We start from the raw sequence: 17877 nt of genomic DNA, 5'->3' as shown, positions 1-17877 counted from the left end.
CATTCATTCCAATTGAAAGCTACACGGGGGAAGGCATGGCTAACATAATTTTAAATAAATTAAAAAAATTTAATATCGACATAAAACATTTGAGGAGACAATCTTACGACAATGCATCAAATATGTCCGGTTGTTATAATGGGCTTCAAGCGCATATTAAAAAAAATAATCCGCTCGCACATTACGCTCCGTGTGCTGCACACTCATTAAACCTAGTTGGAGTACATGCTGTAGAAAGCTGCGTTGGAGCAATCTCATTTTTCGGATTCATGCAAACACTTTACAACTTCTTCCCGCGGTCAACTTATCGTTGGGAGACTTTGCTTAAATGTCTATCAGAAGATGCTAAAACTAAATCTGGTTCATCATTTGTTCTGATAAAGCCTTCTGACACAAGGTGGTGTGCCGGAGCTGATGCCACTAAAGCTTTATCAAATGGATATGAGGGCATACAGCAAGCTTTACATGACCTAATAAACAACTTAAATCAGAAACCAGAAGTTATTCACGAAGCTAAGTGCCTATTAAAGGATTTAAATAAAAAATAAAATGTTGTAATGTCTGTAGTTTGGAGTGTTATTCTAGCGCGGATTAATGCTGTTAGTATATCTTTACAAAACAAACAAATTGAATTAATTTCTGCAGTCAATCTTTTAAAATCGCTGTTAGACTTTTTGATCGCAGAAAGAGAAAATTTTGATTACTACCTTACTAAAGCCAATGAGATTATTGATACTGAATGGACTGATGAAAACCAACATAATAGGAAACGAAAAAAAAAATACTATGAAGGAAATGCAGAAGATGTTGTGTTTAGAGGACAAGATAAATTTAAAATAGAAAGGTATTTGCCAATATTTGATAGGCTTTGTGCAGAGTTGAAAAAACGCCTTGAAGCATACTCAGAAATACAAAACTTATTTGGATTCCTAACAACGTTTTTAATAAAATCTGATGAAGAATTGAGGAATGATTGTGAAAAGTTTAGAAAGTGTTATTTCGAAGACATTGAATGTGACTTCGCTGAAGAAATGATACATTTTAAATATTTTATACTGACATGAAACGATTTAGAATCTACCAACTTTTTGTCGGCTCAGGAGTCTTATAAAATAATTGTTGATAATATGTCACAATCTTCATTTCCTAATGTCATGACAGCCTTGAAAATATATAGATGTCATAGAAAATATATAAATGCTACGGGTGAACGTAGCTTTTCAAAATTAAAATTAGTTAAGAACTGTCTACGTTCATCAATGACTCAGAATCGCTTAAATAGTCTAGCTGTCATGGCAATAGAAAATGATGTATTAGAAAAAGTCGACTTTGAAGATGTTTTAAAAATTTTCACTACCATGAAACTTCGAAAATGAATTTATAAAGTAAGCTATTCTACTATGTATGTAACTCGAATGTCAAGAAAAAATTATTTTTATGAATTAATAAAATACTAAATTTAATGTAAAAACTTTTTTTGAATGTCTTTCTTTATTAACTGTTTATTAAAAAAAAAAAATAAAAAAAATCACAGGGGGACCAATATAACTTTTGCCTTAGGGTCTTCACATGGCTTAAGACGGCCCAGCCTACATACAGCTTTCTATTTTTTCTTATTATCAGATAGAAAAATTTATACCTCGCTTCCAACTACTTAAAAAAATATATTGTTCCTTAGATTTTGTAGGAAATTGAATGCTCTACAAAAAAGGTCTATTATGATTTTTTCGTAAACCCAAACGTTTAAAAGAAGTTAAAAGAAGAAGTTTTATTTCATTGAGTTATAAAATTCATAAGAAATAAAAAATTTTCCCAAAAATAATCAAACTTTAACTGTTAATATCTTTTAAACGTTTGGGTTTACGAAAAAATCTGAATAGACCTTTTTGTAGAGCATTCAATTTCCTACAAAATCTTAGGAACAAGATATTTTTTCAAGTAATTGGAAGCGAGATATAAATTTTTCTATCTGATAATAAGAAAAAATAAAAAACTGTATGTAGGAGGACCTTCCCGTTACAATTAAAAACTTATATTTGGAGAGGCTTTCTTAGAGGTGTCTAGGTACCTATTTTTCCGAGTACCAAACGAAAAAAAAATTTTTTTTTTTTGAATCACTCTAATATGTATGTAAGTATATCAACTAAAAAGGGGTTCAAAATAAGTTCGTTTATGTTTTAGCTTGTTTACTAACTTACAACATATATTTTTAAGCTGAAATGTATTTATATTAAATATTCTTGTTTTTGAATCATACACAGTTGTACTGACAAAAGACGGTGCCGTACCGGCCCCAGCTCTAGGTGAGCAGAATTTTTATGAGTTAACTTGAATAACCTAATATTTTGTCTTTTAGTTCAAAAACTTGTAAATAACACTATAACGAAAATGGAAAAAAAAATTTAAAGAAAAAATGTTCAAAACAAATATATTATTTTCTAAAACAATCATATGCATGCTTGGGACATATGTATGCATTTCTAACAAAGTTGCTTAGATGTTTTCAAATTTGGTAAGATATATCGAGCCGATAGTAAAGCAGTAAGAAAACGAAAAACGGAGCATGTTTGAACACATATTTTTTTTATTTTGTAGTGATTTATTTTGCTTTTGGGAAAAAGGCAAAGTTATGTATTAAGTTACAAAAAAAGTTACATACCCAATTCATTACGGAATGCTTATGATATAAAGTACAACTTTGCATGGAACCTGAATATTTATACTTTTGCAATATGTTGCTACAGCGTGTTATAATTTTGTTCACCTAACAGTTGTTTGTATTACCTACACCCAATCGAGATACATATATTTATATGGAGTTATATATATAGAAATGATCGGGATGACGAGATGAGTTGAATTCCCAGTTACCGTCTGTCCATCCTTCCCTGCAACCAGGCGCTCTAATAGGTTTAATATGAATATCTCAGAAACCACTATAGCTAGAAAGGAAGTCATTCGAATATTATGGTTAGTCTGAAAAAATTTGAAAACATGACAATTACGCCAACTCCCCATAAACCATTATGTCGAAACCTACTTAATGCATGAATCACTAATAAATACATAATAAGCATTCAATTTCTCATTTTGTATGTTACGGAAGAGCCTCATAGGAGCCCGTGCCAAAATTGGACAATGAGCGAGTCACAGTCCACCCATTTAAACTAAATTCGGTACATAACATTACATTGACATTTTTATCTCCTTGTATGAAAATGGACGAAATCGAAATAAAACCACGCCTACTTTCCATACAAGCAAATTTTAAATTCCACCTAATTTATTCATTTTATATTTATACTTGTATGTATACAGTGAAATTCCTCATAACTAAATAAATAAACCAGACGGCGCCAATGCTATGATCATTTTACGTATTATCTTTAGAAACAACCGTCACAAAAGACCAAAAATAAATATAAATTGAAAAAATGAGAAAATATAAATTGTATACAATTTTTTTTCACATTTTATGAAATATTGTCCGTTTATCAGGGGTTATTTGAACGAAATATTATCAAAATAGTGTCCGTTTCCGGTCATTGGAACGTACTCATATCCGGTTATATATTGTGTTCATGATATTTGTCGAGTTATTGACAGGATGACTAGAAAACTACTTAAAGCGCAATAAATCTCTAAATTATACATAAAATTTTATCTACAAAATGGTGTAAGATGGCTTTATGGGAACTGGTGGAAAATTGGACGAAGAGTGTGGCACCGCCCATTTTTTGGTGAAATCTCATGTCTCGGGATCCGCCCGACCGATTTTAGTTCGTGGCATTCTTCTCACATCACTATGTCACAGTGCGAAAATTGGCGAAATCGGACTACAATCACGCCCATATAGCACAATTTTAAATTCCATTTGATTCTTTCACTTTACAGTACACAAATTAAGAAGCAATTAATATAACAGAATAAAACTTAGCACGAATAATGCTTTTAGAGTGTGCCACCAAAAATTATCCAAATCCAAACAAAACTGTTAAAGCCCCTAAGTACCGAATATATGGATCTCTTGATGATTTTTGACTGAAAATATGTCAATGTATACAATTGAAATTCAAAGAGAATCTTTTCCTGATAATAGTATCTCGGTGCATCAAAAATGGATTGATTCGGGCCAATACTTCCCTGAGCCCCCATATACCTAATATAAATATTTTATGAGAGAGCGTGTTTTACTCATAACAGTGTATATTTGTGCCTAAAATAGATAAAATTGGGCGAAAACGTGTCCTAGCCCCGTATAACTAATATCAGGACATTCGAACATCCGGCTGACTTTATTTCATATCATTGGTGTTTGTATGTGTGTATTTATGAAGCCTAGGGATTTTTTTTTTTATTATGTGGCATAATAATATTAAGTGTTCCAGCAAAAATAGATAAATTCTATGAATTATATGTTATGATTTTCGGTTTTCAAACGAACCTTATATCGAATATGTCGGTCAGTGTATAAGTTATATTAGTAGTCGAAAAAGTCTGCTCGTATTTCCAATCAAACTTCAACTTATTTTTTTCATATTTATAATAATAAATAAACAAACAAATGTGTACCATTTTGGTCGACTACATTTTGCAATTTTTTCGCTAGAGACATTATTCCATCAGTGGAAATCGAAATTTCCCTAATGAAAGTGAGCGAACCATTGTTGTGCTCCACGAACTAATACAGCAACGCCTCTGTAAACTTCACAAATTCCATTGGTGGCTTGCGTGGCATTCTTCCCTCTTTATACTCTTGCAACCAGTTGCTACAGAGTATTATAGTTTTGTTCACGGTTGCACGTATCACCTCAAACTAATCGAGATAGATATAGGGTTATGTATATATAAATGATCAGGGTGACGAGAAAAGTTGAGATCCGGTTGACTGTCTGTCTGTCCGTCTGTGCAAGCTGTAACTTGAGTAAAAATTAAGATATCTTGATGAAACTTGGTATGCACTTATGACCAAAAATGGTTTATATCCAATAAAAACTGTTCAAGACCCTAGGTACCGAATATTTAGACCCCGGTACCTATAGTTGACTTTTGACTTATAATGGTAAGTCCGTATGTCAAAAACGGGATGAATGGCTTAGCTCCCATATACTTAAAATAAAGATTTTAGAACATCCGGGTGACTTTGTGCCGCATATATCCGCCAATGAGTTATCTCAATGGAAATAAGAGAGCGTGTTTTACACATAACAGTGTAAAATATAGTTAAATTTGAGCAAAAACTTGACCTAGCCCCTATATAACTAATATCGGGATTTACGAACATCCGGTTGACTTTACTCTATATGATTGGTTTTACACCTTAAAGTATTTCCCCGGCTTTGATTTTTGCAAGTTGCAAGAGTATAAAATGTTCGGTTGCACCCGAACTTTGCCCTTGTTTATATTGTTTTCACCCATTTTTGAACAGCTGTTACCTTTTTTCAACTTCCCCGAATTTAATTTTTTTGGTTAAATGAAGCTTAAAATCTCACCTTTCAATCTGACATAATGTGATTGGTAGCACTGGAGATATACGACTGTAACGACATCTATTGTCAAAATACGAAAAGGATTTTTCGACTACCCAATATATAGTATATGTATGGATATATAAAATTGCTTGGATCCTGATACTCTGATTGACGTTTTACACCTTCTGCTATTGCCTTGGCTTTGATTCCTGCTAGTTGCAAGGGTATAAGATGTTGGGCTGCACCCGAACTTAGTCCTTCCTTACTTGTTGAATGTAAAGTTTTGATACACCTCTGACTTTTGCAAATTGTGAGAGTATAAAATTTTCATTGAACTTGAACCCTCTCTTACTTGCTTTCCATTACACTGCTTAAATTTCAATACTTTAGAAGGAGAAAATAAAAATGCCAAAATTTATGTATATAAATCATCAGTATTTATGTATATTGAGTTAACGAATGTACATATATTTCTATTATTACATTAACCGTGCGATTCTGTACCGTGATACTGTCTCAAGTCTCTAAATTTGAGATTTTGAGTTAGAGACAATTTTTGAAACCTGAGACGATTTTGCTATTCTGTAAGTGACAGTCACAAAATCTATTACATTTCATTATTCAGAGATGTTTTTACACTTTAATGAAAATAAATATGTCGATAACAAATATTAAATTTTCTATGACATAGTCAAAAAACATAATTATCAATAAAAGTAAAAATATATGTTGACTTTGTTTCATAATATTTACGAAATTTATGTAAAATTGATTTATTTTTAACCTTTTCTATTCAGTATATTCAAAATGGCAGACAATAGTTCTTTTTGGATTTGTGACCTGCTAATTACCAGGTACCAAGTTTGAGTCAATATTTTGAGACTAACGCTAGAGACTGTTTAGTGAATAATAACTAGTCACAAATTGAGATTTTACCTCAAAATGTCTCAAATAAAGACTAGAGACTGGTTACAGAATCCCGCTATAAAATCAAGTTATTCTCTTTTATTAATATTTATTTACATAATTTAACAATTATTGTGAAACTTAACTCTGAACATTTTTAAAATTAATAGCTGCTTACAAAATGAGCCTATAAAAAAAATATACTTTTTAGAATTGGCAACCAAATTATTTTTAGAAAACCAATAATATATATGTATATAGTATATATATATCAATCTTGAATTGCACATATTAATATAACCTTATTGTGATTGCATCTTCATAATCGCATGTTACGGCATACAAATTGCTTTGTTGTAAAACTTAATTCCTTTTTAAATTGGTAACAGAAAAATTATATGTATACTGGTAGTTCGGGGTATGCTCATAAGCTCGTTTATGAAAATATAATTGCATTTACATACATAGATATCTTAGCATATACATACATATATGTACATAATAGCCGTTTGCTCTATATTATAGAAAACAAATGTGATATTTAGGCATTCTCATATTAACTAAACTTCTATTCTGGTTGTTATTTTTCCAACTAAATATTGTAATTTTTCTTTCATTTTATATGGTTCCATACTTGCTGTAATTATCAACACCTTGTACCATGCAACCGATCAACAACGACAATTATGAATCTTAAACGACATTTTCTTTCAACAGTGTGTGTTCAATGGCCGGAAGGTAAGCAAATCTGAAAACTTATATTTTGTGTAACAATCTTTAATGAGATTTTTTCATATGTTGGTATAAATCAATAGCAACAGTTGTGAATTAAAAATATCCATATCACATTCAATTTTCGGCGCTGAGATTATTCAAATGATGTATGATCTCTTTTATTTACATATAAACAGTACTAGAAGATATAATTAATGAGAGCTCTTTAAAAAAACTCCGAATTTTTTTTCGTGATGTTAATTATAAAATAGAATTACATATTTAGAAAAATAACTCCTAATTTATGTGCTCGTCACAGTAGCCGTGGCTGGCTCTGAACATGTTTCAACAAATTAGAGCACATAGAAATAGACGGTATTTCCAACAAAAAAATCAATATTTCTTATGAATATATACATTGGATGAATTTGGATGAATTATGATAAATGAGATACAATTGTTGTGTTGTATGTATGACATGGCGTTGAAGATAGAATGAGTATATATACATTTGAGAACCAACCAATTTCTCTTGCAATGGGACAATGAACCGATAGAATTAGACTAATAAGCATTCACCTTAATATCCCTACAATATTCACGTGGATAAGGAAGACGAGTGTATGATAGATGTCTAAAAATAGGGTATTCTAATAATATTTTAATAAGTTTTCGATATCTATAAAACAAATACTCTTGCAAAATTTTAGTTGTTTCATAAATTTATTTCCGCTGCTTTTAGTATATAAGCAAATATATCCTATCGTAGTTTTATGATTATAAATAGTAGACTTATGGTATATCAAAATTTAATAGTACATACACATAAAGAAATTATCTGACCGTTTTGTCATTTATTGTTCATTTAATGTTTCCAAGTACATTTAATTTTTTACATTTACTCATTTTTATATTATACTTTTATTACTACATGTGCCACGTATGTACAAATGTATATGTTAACCAATATGTATGTATGTATGTACACGTACTTCGAAACTGTTTTGTTTCTAAAATATGATTATTGAAAAATAATAGCATAAAAGTTAGCATTTGTAAAAAATAAGAATACAAGTATAACAACATGAATAAATAGTATATTTGGTCATAGTTTTGAATCATTCAAAAGAATTTTTCTGTTCATTACAATTTCATAATAATTCGAATAACTTCACTAAAAATATGTATAAACATAGAAAAGTGGCAACAACATGTGATATGCCCATATAATTTTAAGCATTCCACTTCAAATAAATGAGTTAGAACTTTTCGTATAATGTGCGTATGCATATTCTTAACCATGTAATGATTAAATGCATATGCATATTTCTACTGAATGTTTGTTTCGTACTTGATATACATACTTACATACAATGTGCGCGTTCCAAAGTAAACAGGAACACTTTTTGAATCTAGCGCCCCCTGATGGCGTCATCTATATGTCGACTGGTGCGTTAGAATCTGCTATCTTTATCGATTGTCCAGTGAGAATTTCATGGCATTTCATTGAATGGAAGTGAAGTTATTGCGTTTTAAGTGTCAGTATTTTTGTGTTATCGGTGCGAAAATGATCTTCGAACAAAGATTCAACATTAAATTTTGTTTTAAAATTGGTAAAGCTTTTACCGAAATGTTTCAATTGATGAAACAAGTTTATGGCGATGATTGCCTATCCCGTAGCAGAGTGCACGAGTGGTTTCAACGTTTTCAAAGTGGTCGTGAGGACATAAATGACGATCAGCATGTGGGCCAATCAAAATCCGTGATCACCTGAAATTCCATCGAAACTGTGCGTGAATTCATCAAAAATCAGCCTAAATCATCATTGAAATTCATGGAAATGGAATTGAACATCTCCAAATCATCGATTGAACATCTCTAAATCATCGATTTATCGCATTTTGACCGAACATTTGGGCTTACGAAAGGTGTGCGCACGGTCTGTTAAGCACAAATTGACTGACGACCAAAAATTGCTCAGAATCCAACATTCGATCGACGCATGTGACCGATTATTTGACCAAAAATCACAGTTTAACCATTAACGACTTCTCGTATTCACCTGGCGGCCATACCGGTCAACGAGCTAAAACACTCGTTCGACATGCTTTTGGACCGTGCGTAAAACTGTATTGAAGCAGAATAATTTGATTTTGCCGAAAAACCCATTTGTTCTGTTTTTTTAAGTCCTGTTTACTTTGGAAAGCACCTTGTATATAATAAAAATGTAAATAGTTAATTAATCATGCTCTGGTTCAAGAAAAATATTTATCTATGGTAATAAAGTACATATAATTCGCCCTGCTATGTTGCAGGAAATTGTTTTAAATCCTTTTTTATCATTAAATTATAAAAACGCTTCTGTGCAGTTATGAGCAATAAAATTATTGATTATTTTTATTTGTGACAATGAACTAAAAATTCGCAACAAAAAATCGTATTTGTTCACTGTATTGCAAGGATACCGTTTGCCAGTTACTTGGCCTTTTGTCGGCGCACCAATTGGAGCGTCTGCGATAGCACCAATGCCGGCTGGAGCCGCAACAGCAGCAACATCTCTAACCCCTGGAATGTCACCTATTATACTCGCAACTCGAGAATCTACACCGAGACGAAGGTACAGTCCGTCGTTTAAAGAACAAAAATTTGTTTCCTGAAGTTTGACTTCGGTACTTAAAAGCAGAATTCAATAACTGAAATATAATTCCCCTTATCAATGTTGCAATCATGTACACACACTCTCTGTAATCGTTTGTCATTACACCTCATATCGAATTTTTAAAACTAGGCTTTTTCGAAACCTTTTATTTATATATTTTTTCATAAATGAATTTAATTTTGGATTTTGTGTGTTGAAAAACTCGCAAAATATGTCATTATTTTATTATTTACTTTTTATAGACAACTCTTATATTGGTGCTTGAAAATGGTACCTTTGCCAAGATTTGGACTTATTTCTGTTAAGGTCTTATTCCAAATGAGTAGATTAGGCACTAATTAAAGCCACGTTTTGAAGGTTTTGTGTATCTTAAGTTATTTGTGTTATGTAGGTATGATCGAAAGCTATTATTGCTGCGATGTCTGTTTTATATGTATTGATATAACATGGTTCTTGGCTTCCTGCTCTATTTGTTTTCATTAGCTTTCTTACACACTGAACTTTAATTCATGATTTTTAGATAATTTTATCAAATTGTGGAAAAATAGAGATTGTGTGATGTGAATTATCTGTTAACAAAAAGAGGGCACTTTACAATGCTTAAGATACCAGTGTGACGCATGAAAAATTAGGCGATTTCCGTGGTTTTTTTTTAAGAGAAAGTACGCTATTAAATATTTTGAACTTCTTTGTACGTAATACGGTATATTGTCAGCAATATTTTAAGATTTTTTTTTACAAAAGTTTTGAAAAATAACGAAGTTATGGGCTGTATTCGGAGGTGTAAAAAAAAGTGCCCCAACTGCTGGCATGATTCCGGCCGATTGAGTAGCTGGAACAAAAAAATTAAAAGTTTATCGATTAGTTAGTTAGTTCGATCTTTGAAAAATATCAAAAATTAACAAAATGGGGTAATTTTGAAAAAAAAATCGTGTTTTTAAGTAAAATAGGTCGTTTTTTTATTGCCAAATTGTCAGTTTACAAAGAATCTAAAAGACTGTACGTCATTGTATAGTAAATATATTCAACAATACCCAGTTTTAATTTGAAGTCAATCGGTTAATTTCTCGTTGAGTTATGATGCCACATATGTATATGTTTGCCCCTCCGAGCGGTCGCTCTTTAGAACGCTGCCATCCAAAAACTATTCAAGATACGGCCTTCCGATTTCACAGGATATTTATGAAAATATAAGCTATCGAAAAAGCAAATAAAAAATTTTTTTTTTTGAAAGTGTCACACTGGTATAGCCGTTAACGTTTGAAATTTTTGTTTATTTTTGTTAATTTTATAAGTTTCCTGCTTTTGAAGGATTTTTTATGTGTATGTATGGATATACTATTTATTTGTGTGATATACTATTATTGGTTAATTATTCACTGATAATTGGTTTTCACACTACATTACGAAAATAATTTTGCAATTCTGGTCTTACATTAAACACTAAAAACTAAACAATTTAACTCAAACCAAAAGTAGTTTGATAAAGCTATAGATATATAAAATCGTTCAATATAAGGTTATCAAGGAGACCAGAATGAAAAGTGGGATTTGGAATAATTACAGCATAATTACTGCAGTCGATAAAAGCATTTCACAAAACAAGCATTAATGTAATCGTATCTTTAGGTGCTTCCTAAGTAAGTTTTTACGCATAATCTTACGTACTAGAAATGCTGAGTTTGAGTTCAATTTTGCTCGCACGTCATTGAAAACATATTCAAAACGATTCGCTTACAATAGGTTATGATGAAGTGAATTCCGCTTATCAAATTATCGTTTATTAAATTTAAACATACATATGTATGTCATTTTTGCATGCTAAATAAATTTATCTAAAGAACTAGTAATGTATGATCATTTGTAATAAGAACTAGGAAAATCATGTACAATAACATTTTGTCATAATAATGTTATATAATTTAGAACGGTTATCATTAAACTCTAAAGTTACGCTTAAATGTAAAAAAGTATGAGTACATGGGCATATATGTATGTACATATGTATTTTATGGACGAATTTATAATAAATGTATGTCGTGAATATAGGCACAAAAGAACTGTTTCATATAAATATCCCTCCTGAGATGTAACCACTGTTTAAAAAATATTTGATGTTAGTTGTATAAAATTTAGGTTATACGTTATAGTAGTTTACCGAATCTCGTCTTGCGACAAACCACATAGTTATCTGTTGATGGCAAAAGTCCTCCACAGTATATCGTTGTCATGCAGCTGCAATTACATTGAGCAATTGGCAATGAAATCAAGTTGTTTAAAAATCATGGCCTACTTCATTTTCAAATTATTTCATGTGAAAAAGCCGATTACTTTCTTGTTGAAAGTATTGTAAATGATCATTAGTATGCTGGAATTCGTCTTAGAATATTTGTGAACTATGTCAAATATTGTATTATAATTAATGGATAGCAATCATATTTGGTATATTATTAACTTATAGTATAGATCTTAGAAAACATTTAGTTTCATCACTACATTTTGCTTCCCTTCCCAGATATTTATATTAATATCAAACTCAAATGAGATATACTATGCATACATATGTGATTATCAAAGTTGCTAATTATTTCGGAATGAGTATCGGTATAAATTCGATAATCAGTATATTAGGGATAATTGATATTGACCAATTTCATTCTTTCAGCGGAATCACTATGTCAGGTATATTGGGACTAGCGGTGGGTCTGGACTGATTATATTAACTTAAGTTCTCATTTACTTAACTAATGCTAAAATCTTTATATAAGGAGTATAGGACTTGGAGGAGGAAGTAGGCCGAAAAGGTTTTTTCATATACAAATTTGGATGATAGATGTAGTTTTAGTGACTGTGTGATATGTACATTAAACCTCTTAGTGAATGGAATCCCTAATGCGATTCGTTGTACCATATTACAGTTTGTTATTTTGAAGTGGATCTTAATTTTGACACGATTAATGGTTTTTGTGGACATAACCTCGATCTGATTACGCCCATCCGCAACGCCAACCTTTTGGTATCATAAAACGTTTATACCAAATTTCATTAAGATATTTCAATTTTTACTTAAGTTATCGCTGGCGCAAATGGATGGACAGTAACCCGGATTTCACCTCGCCTTGTCACCTGACCTACAGTTATGTGAAAAATAATAAGGACAGTGGTATGCAGTTAATGAAATTAATGTTTATCTAAAAATGTGGGGGAATCAACGGCAATTAACTAATCAAATTAATTGAGAACAAACTTAAAATAAGTTTTTTTTTTCAATTTAACCATGTTTTGCAAACACTTGTATTTCATTTACATTTATTTTCATATTTGCGATACTAACATGTGAAAAAAAATAAGGGCACTTCGTAGTTTACTATAAAAAATACCATATTAAATAAAAATAACTGGTTTTCATTTAATTGTGATAATATCAATTTCTAAGTAGTTTAATATTTTGTTGAAAATCCATGGTTGTTTAAAACTTATCGACACCGCTTCGGCATAGAGTCAACTAGGTTTAGGCAGACGGAAACTGAAATTGCATTCCATGAAACTTGAATAAGTTGAAAAAGCTCTTCATTATTACTTGGACACTTTTCTCTTAACGACGCTTTCACTGCATTCCACAAATTTTCAATGGATTTAGATCCTGCGATGGTTACTCCATTATTGACCTTGAACCAAGCTTTTGAATACTTAGCCGTGTTTTTGGTGTCGTTGTCCTGCATAAATACCCACCTAAGTGGCATATTGTCTTCACCGTTCTATAGCATAATTTCTTGTAGTATTGCCACACAATCGGTTGCCTTCATAGTTCCCTGTATCCTAAGCAGTGAGGCCAGACAATTGTATGAAAACGATCCCCAAACCATAATGTTTCTGCCAACATGTAAATGGTCTTTATCGTATACTTATTGTTATAGGCAGCATTATTCGGTATTTTTACATAATGAATATCTCAATCAGAATTAAATAAGTTGACTTTTTTTCGCCAAACCCGAGAATATTACGTCATTTTTCTTTAGGCCAAAGAACATATCCTTCGGCAAACTTAAGCTTTTGTTGCACGTTTGTTTCTAACAACATAGGGCCTTTTCTCGTGATTCGGGTCTTCAGATTTTCCTTATAAGTACCTTGCGGTTAGTTGAATTATAAGTTTTGACGAAATTAATGGAGTTTTTTAACATAGCAAACTATAATTGCTTGACAAACAACTCTGTTTTTGACTTCCTGGCGCGTGTTTCAATCTGGGAAACCCATTTTACTGTTTGTTCAACCAGTGTTTTGGAAGCATTAAGTAAATACGCTACTTTTCTGTAGGAATTTCCTTGTTTCACTAAATATTTAATATGTTCTCGAGTTTTCGGATCGCAGTGCCTATCCTTTCCCATATCGATACAATAAAAAAAAATCAGGTTTAAATTTATTGATATTAAAACCAAAAGTATTATTCTTGGCTTCTTGGCTTATCTCTGCAAAAAAACTATTTTCGTTACTGATTTTAAATAGCACGATGTTATTATTAAATCGCACAACTGTTTGCGGACTTTGTTAAGAACAAAATGGCTTTTTACGAAATGTGCGCAAATACTTTGCATTTGTCTAACGGAATCTGTTTTTATAAATAAGGATTGATAAAAAAATGCCGTTAACTGGCGGAAATTTTCATGACTTACTACAATTTTATTCTTGTTTTGTGTTTATGCATCCCTGTCCTTATTATTTTTCACATAACTGTATATACCTATATATATATGTATGTATGTATATGTATATATACCTATATTATCCTATAACGAACTCATTAAAAAAATTAGAACTTTTAACTAATTAATCAATCGATACGATTAATATAATAATTATTTTTTTCACCTTGTGCCGAAATGATCCATAACGACACTCAAAAAAGCTGACTAAATCTCATGTTAAGAAACTACAAATTAAACTTACAAAAAATTTGAGTAAATGATAACAATTGGAACATATGTATATATAATAATTTTATAGAAACAATAATTTATTTGCCTTAAAGCTGATGGAAACAGAACATCAGCTAGCATAAACGTATTTTGTGTTGCGTGCGGCTACTAATTGCAGCATTTTGAAAAACGTAAGCAACCTCCTTGAGTTTATTTTCTTTAGAAGTTCTTTCATTCATTGTTCAAATGTGTGCACGAATTAAAATTGAAATTATTAATTTATACATTAATATATATTGAAAAAAATCACAACAAAAAAATCTAAAAACCAGATAAAGTAAATGTTAATAGAAAAACACATTTGGACAATGGTATTCAGTACTCAGTATCCGAGGTACAGTAGCCAGTAGTCAGATACCGCACTCACGCTAATATAAATATATAATAGAGGTTTTAATATGTATGGTATATGTGTGTACATATAAACTTGTTATATAAAAAGTATATATTAAGTTATAGCTTTCACTGTGTATATTTTATATCGCTTCGTATATGAAAATATAAATCAAACTAATCGCATGACTTTTTTTTGTTAATTTCTCTTCATTTTTCTTCTTTTGGAAACGCCCCACAAAACAACCAAATATACATACATATATCGAAAAAAATGGCTACCGCGCATACATTCGAATAATGTTTACTGTTGGAACGATGAAACTGTATTATGTGTTGCGAATTATTCAATCCACATTCTCAATAATTTTGCTTTTATAACAAACTCACCGAAATATATAATTTTAACGTTAAAAACTATTATTAACAAAATGTTTGATCGTTGTATTCAATTGTTATTTGCTCCTCGCCTCGAATATGGGATATTTATCAACAAACTAAACTCAAAAAATACGATGCGGACTGTAATTCACATTATCGAACTCAATCAATCGCTGCCTGCTTCGTCAATCCAATAGCCACTGTAGCAGCCGCTGCCGCCATGCGAGGCGTAGCAATCCATCGCGGTCATATGGGAGTTGTAGGTGGGCCATTCAACCCCGCTTTGGCCGCTGTTGCTGTAGCCGCACAGCAGCAACAACATCACCACCACCATCATCAGGCACACCATCATCCACATCATGCGCAACAAACCGCACACCACCAATTAGGATTGCAACAGGCATTGCAAGTGCAATCAGCAGGCGGGACCAACCAAGCTCACGCAGTTGCTGCGATTCAGACCAGCGCTGCTCAACAACAACTGCATTCAATAGCTCATTCAGCGGCCGCTGCAGCCAACACGCCCCAGGTAGCCAACGCCGCTGCTGCTGCTTATGCTGCACGTTTGGGTGCTACAGGTGCAGCCACTCAATCACCATCCGCTGCAGCTGCTGCATCCATAGCCGCCGCGGCAAATGCAGCAGCTGCAGTCAATGCGGCTGGTACCGCTTTACACGGATTCACACCGTAAGTATTAACAATGCTGTTCTTCTCACTTATGTATTGTTGCATTACGCATTCAAGTAAATTTATGGAAATTACCTCATTTGACGAATTGATCGATTCATATCAATATTTCTTTGCTTAATATCGTACAAACTTCACCTTGTTGTATGAGTAGTATAGTCGCAGCTATTAACTTCTTAATGGCTCAGTTAGTTACAATATGCATATAGTTTAATGTAGTTATGAAAATTGCTTTTATCTCTAAAGTTATGCAAAATACATGTGAAAAGCGTACATTCACACATTCACCGTATCAAAGTATTAAACTGTAAATGCTATGTGTGATTTGGAGAGTATACATATGAACGAGTATGTACGGTAAATAATATACAATTGCATGCGCTTTATATAAGAATAAGGCATATTTATGTATGTATGTTCTCTTAGTATTGTATGCACTAATGTATATTAAAGAATATAGTTATCTTATTAAACATTAGTGAATTCTAAGGGCGGAAGTGTGTACATACATACATATGTATATGTATATGCAGTAATTAGAAATGTTTATATCTTACAATGATTAGAACTTTTAGAGTAGGCAGCTTTATTGCAATGTGAAAACCCCGCATTACTAATTTCATAAATGTTTTAATATAAATATATATATATTATTTTAAATACACCTATTCTTCAATATTTTATATTCTCAAACTATTGAAGACTGCATGACTTGACGTTCTACTAAATAAGGACAATGAATTAATAACTGTAGTATTGATATACTACTTTCAGTAAACGTATGGAACAAAGTGCATGACATTCTAATAAATTTGCAAGTATTAAATGTGTCGCATTTAAAAAAGAAATATTTTTTCTGTTTAGTCATATTCCTGGAAACCCTCTATTACGCACTCATACCAAGTTAAAAGCAAGACATTATAATTTAGTTATTTCAGAAAGAGCGGAACAGGTGTAGCGATTAGGGCAGAGAATTTTACATACCACAGATTGACATAGTTTCATTGAAATACGTATCAATATAAACTATTTTCGGAAAGAATTTATAGAAAGGAAAGAGTTTTTAAAAGAGGGCTCTAAAAATAGCTTCAGTATGAACCTTTGATATGACATGATAAAACATGAAGGTTACTCTACCGCATAACATTCAAGATCGAAATTGAGAAAACTATAATCATTTCGAACAACAATATCTGAATTTTGCTTTTAAGTACCTATTCCAGTAAAATTTTACAAGCAATGACATGTGACTTTTTGATTTTGACTTAATAATTTTTATATATTTCATACAGCGTCTACTACGATCCCTTCCTAGCAGCTGCTGCAGCTTCCGCTGATCCGAATCTGCGATTCCAGGTAAATTTAAAATTCTACAAAATTATGCTAATAAAAAAAATCGATTAGTTAATAGGTAATAAAATAGTTATTTTTTAAGTGTAATTATAAAATTAATTCGACATCCAAAATTTGTGAATTATTTGTGTAACAACTTGACATCGTACTACGAATTTTACAGGCAGCCAAACCGGTCGCAGAAGTTCCAGCCGCACAGCCAGCAGCCATATTAAATGTAATTTTAGATTTCTCGATTTTTGCTCATTCACTGATCTCGTTGTTTATTTTCCCCACTTTTGAGACTATCTTATACTTTTAACGAATTAAGTTTGCATTTTTTCGAAACTTGTTTTTTTTTTTTTAATTTATTAACGATAATCCTTTAGTATTTGCATATTAGTATGTTACTGTATTCAAA

The 17877-nt window shown here is 31.6% G+C and overlaps 1 protein-coding gene across 19 annotated transcripts in view; it reads left to right on the top strand.

Moving 5' to 3' along the window:
- LOC120777589 (RNA binding protein fox-1 homolog 2-like) overlaps positions 1 to 17877 on the top strand; it is a 119584-nt gene that overhangs the window by 86916 nt on the left and 14791 nt on the right. For 11 of the 19 annotated variants that reach the window (XM_040109016.1, XM_040109004.1, XM_040109019.1 and 8 more), the window contains 5 exons: positions 2262 to 2303; positions 7095 to 7115; positions 15635 to 16124; positions 17417 to 17480; positions 17641 to 17694. In XM_040109016.1, the coding sequence (XP_039964950.1) occupies positions 2262 to 2303; positions 7095 to 7115; positions 15635 to 16124; positions 17417 to 17480; positions 17641 to 17694 (671 nt within the window). Of the gene's footprint in view, positions 1 to 2261; positions 2304 to 7094; positions 7116 to 9551; positions 9709 to 15634; positions 16125 to 17416; positions 17481 to 17640; positions 17695 to 17877 lie in introns of all 19 variants that reach the window. The other 8 variants (XM_040109017.1, XM_040109015.1, XM_040109022.1 and 5 more) reach the window with 6 other exon arrangements.

Source organism: Bactrocera tryoni, chromosome 5, assembly GCF_016617805.1.
Source record: "Bactrocera tryoni isolate S06 chromosome 5, CSIRO_BtryS06_freeze2, whole genome shotgun sequence".
NCBI lineage: Eukaryota > Metazoa > Arthropoda > Insecta > Diptera > Tephritidae > Bactrocera > Bactrocera tryoni.
This window is presented reverse-complemented; position numbering and strand designations above follow the sequence as displayed.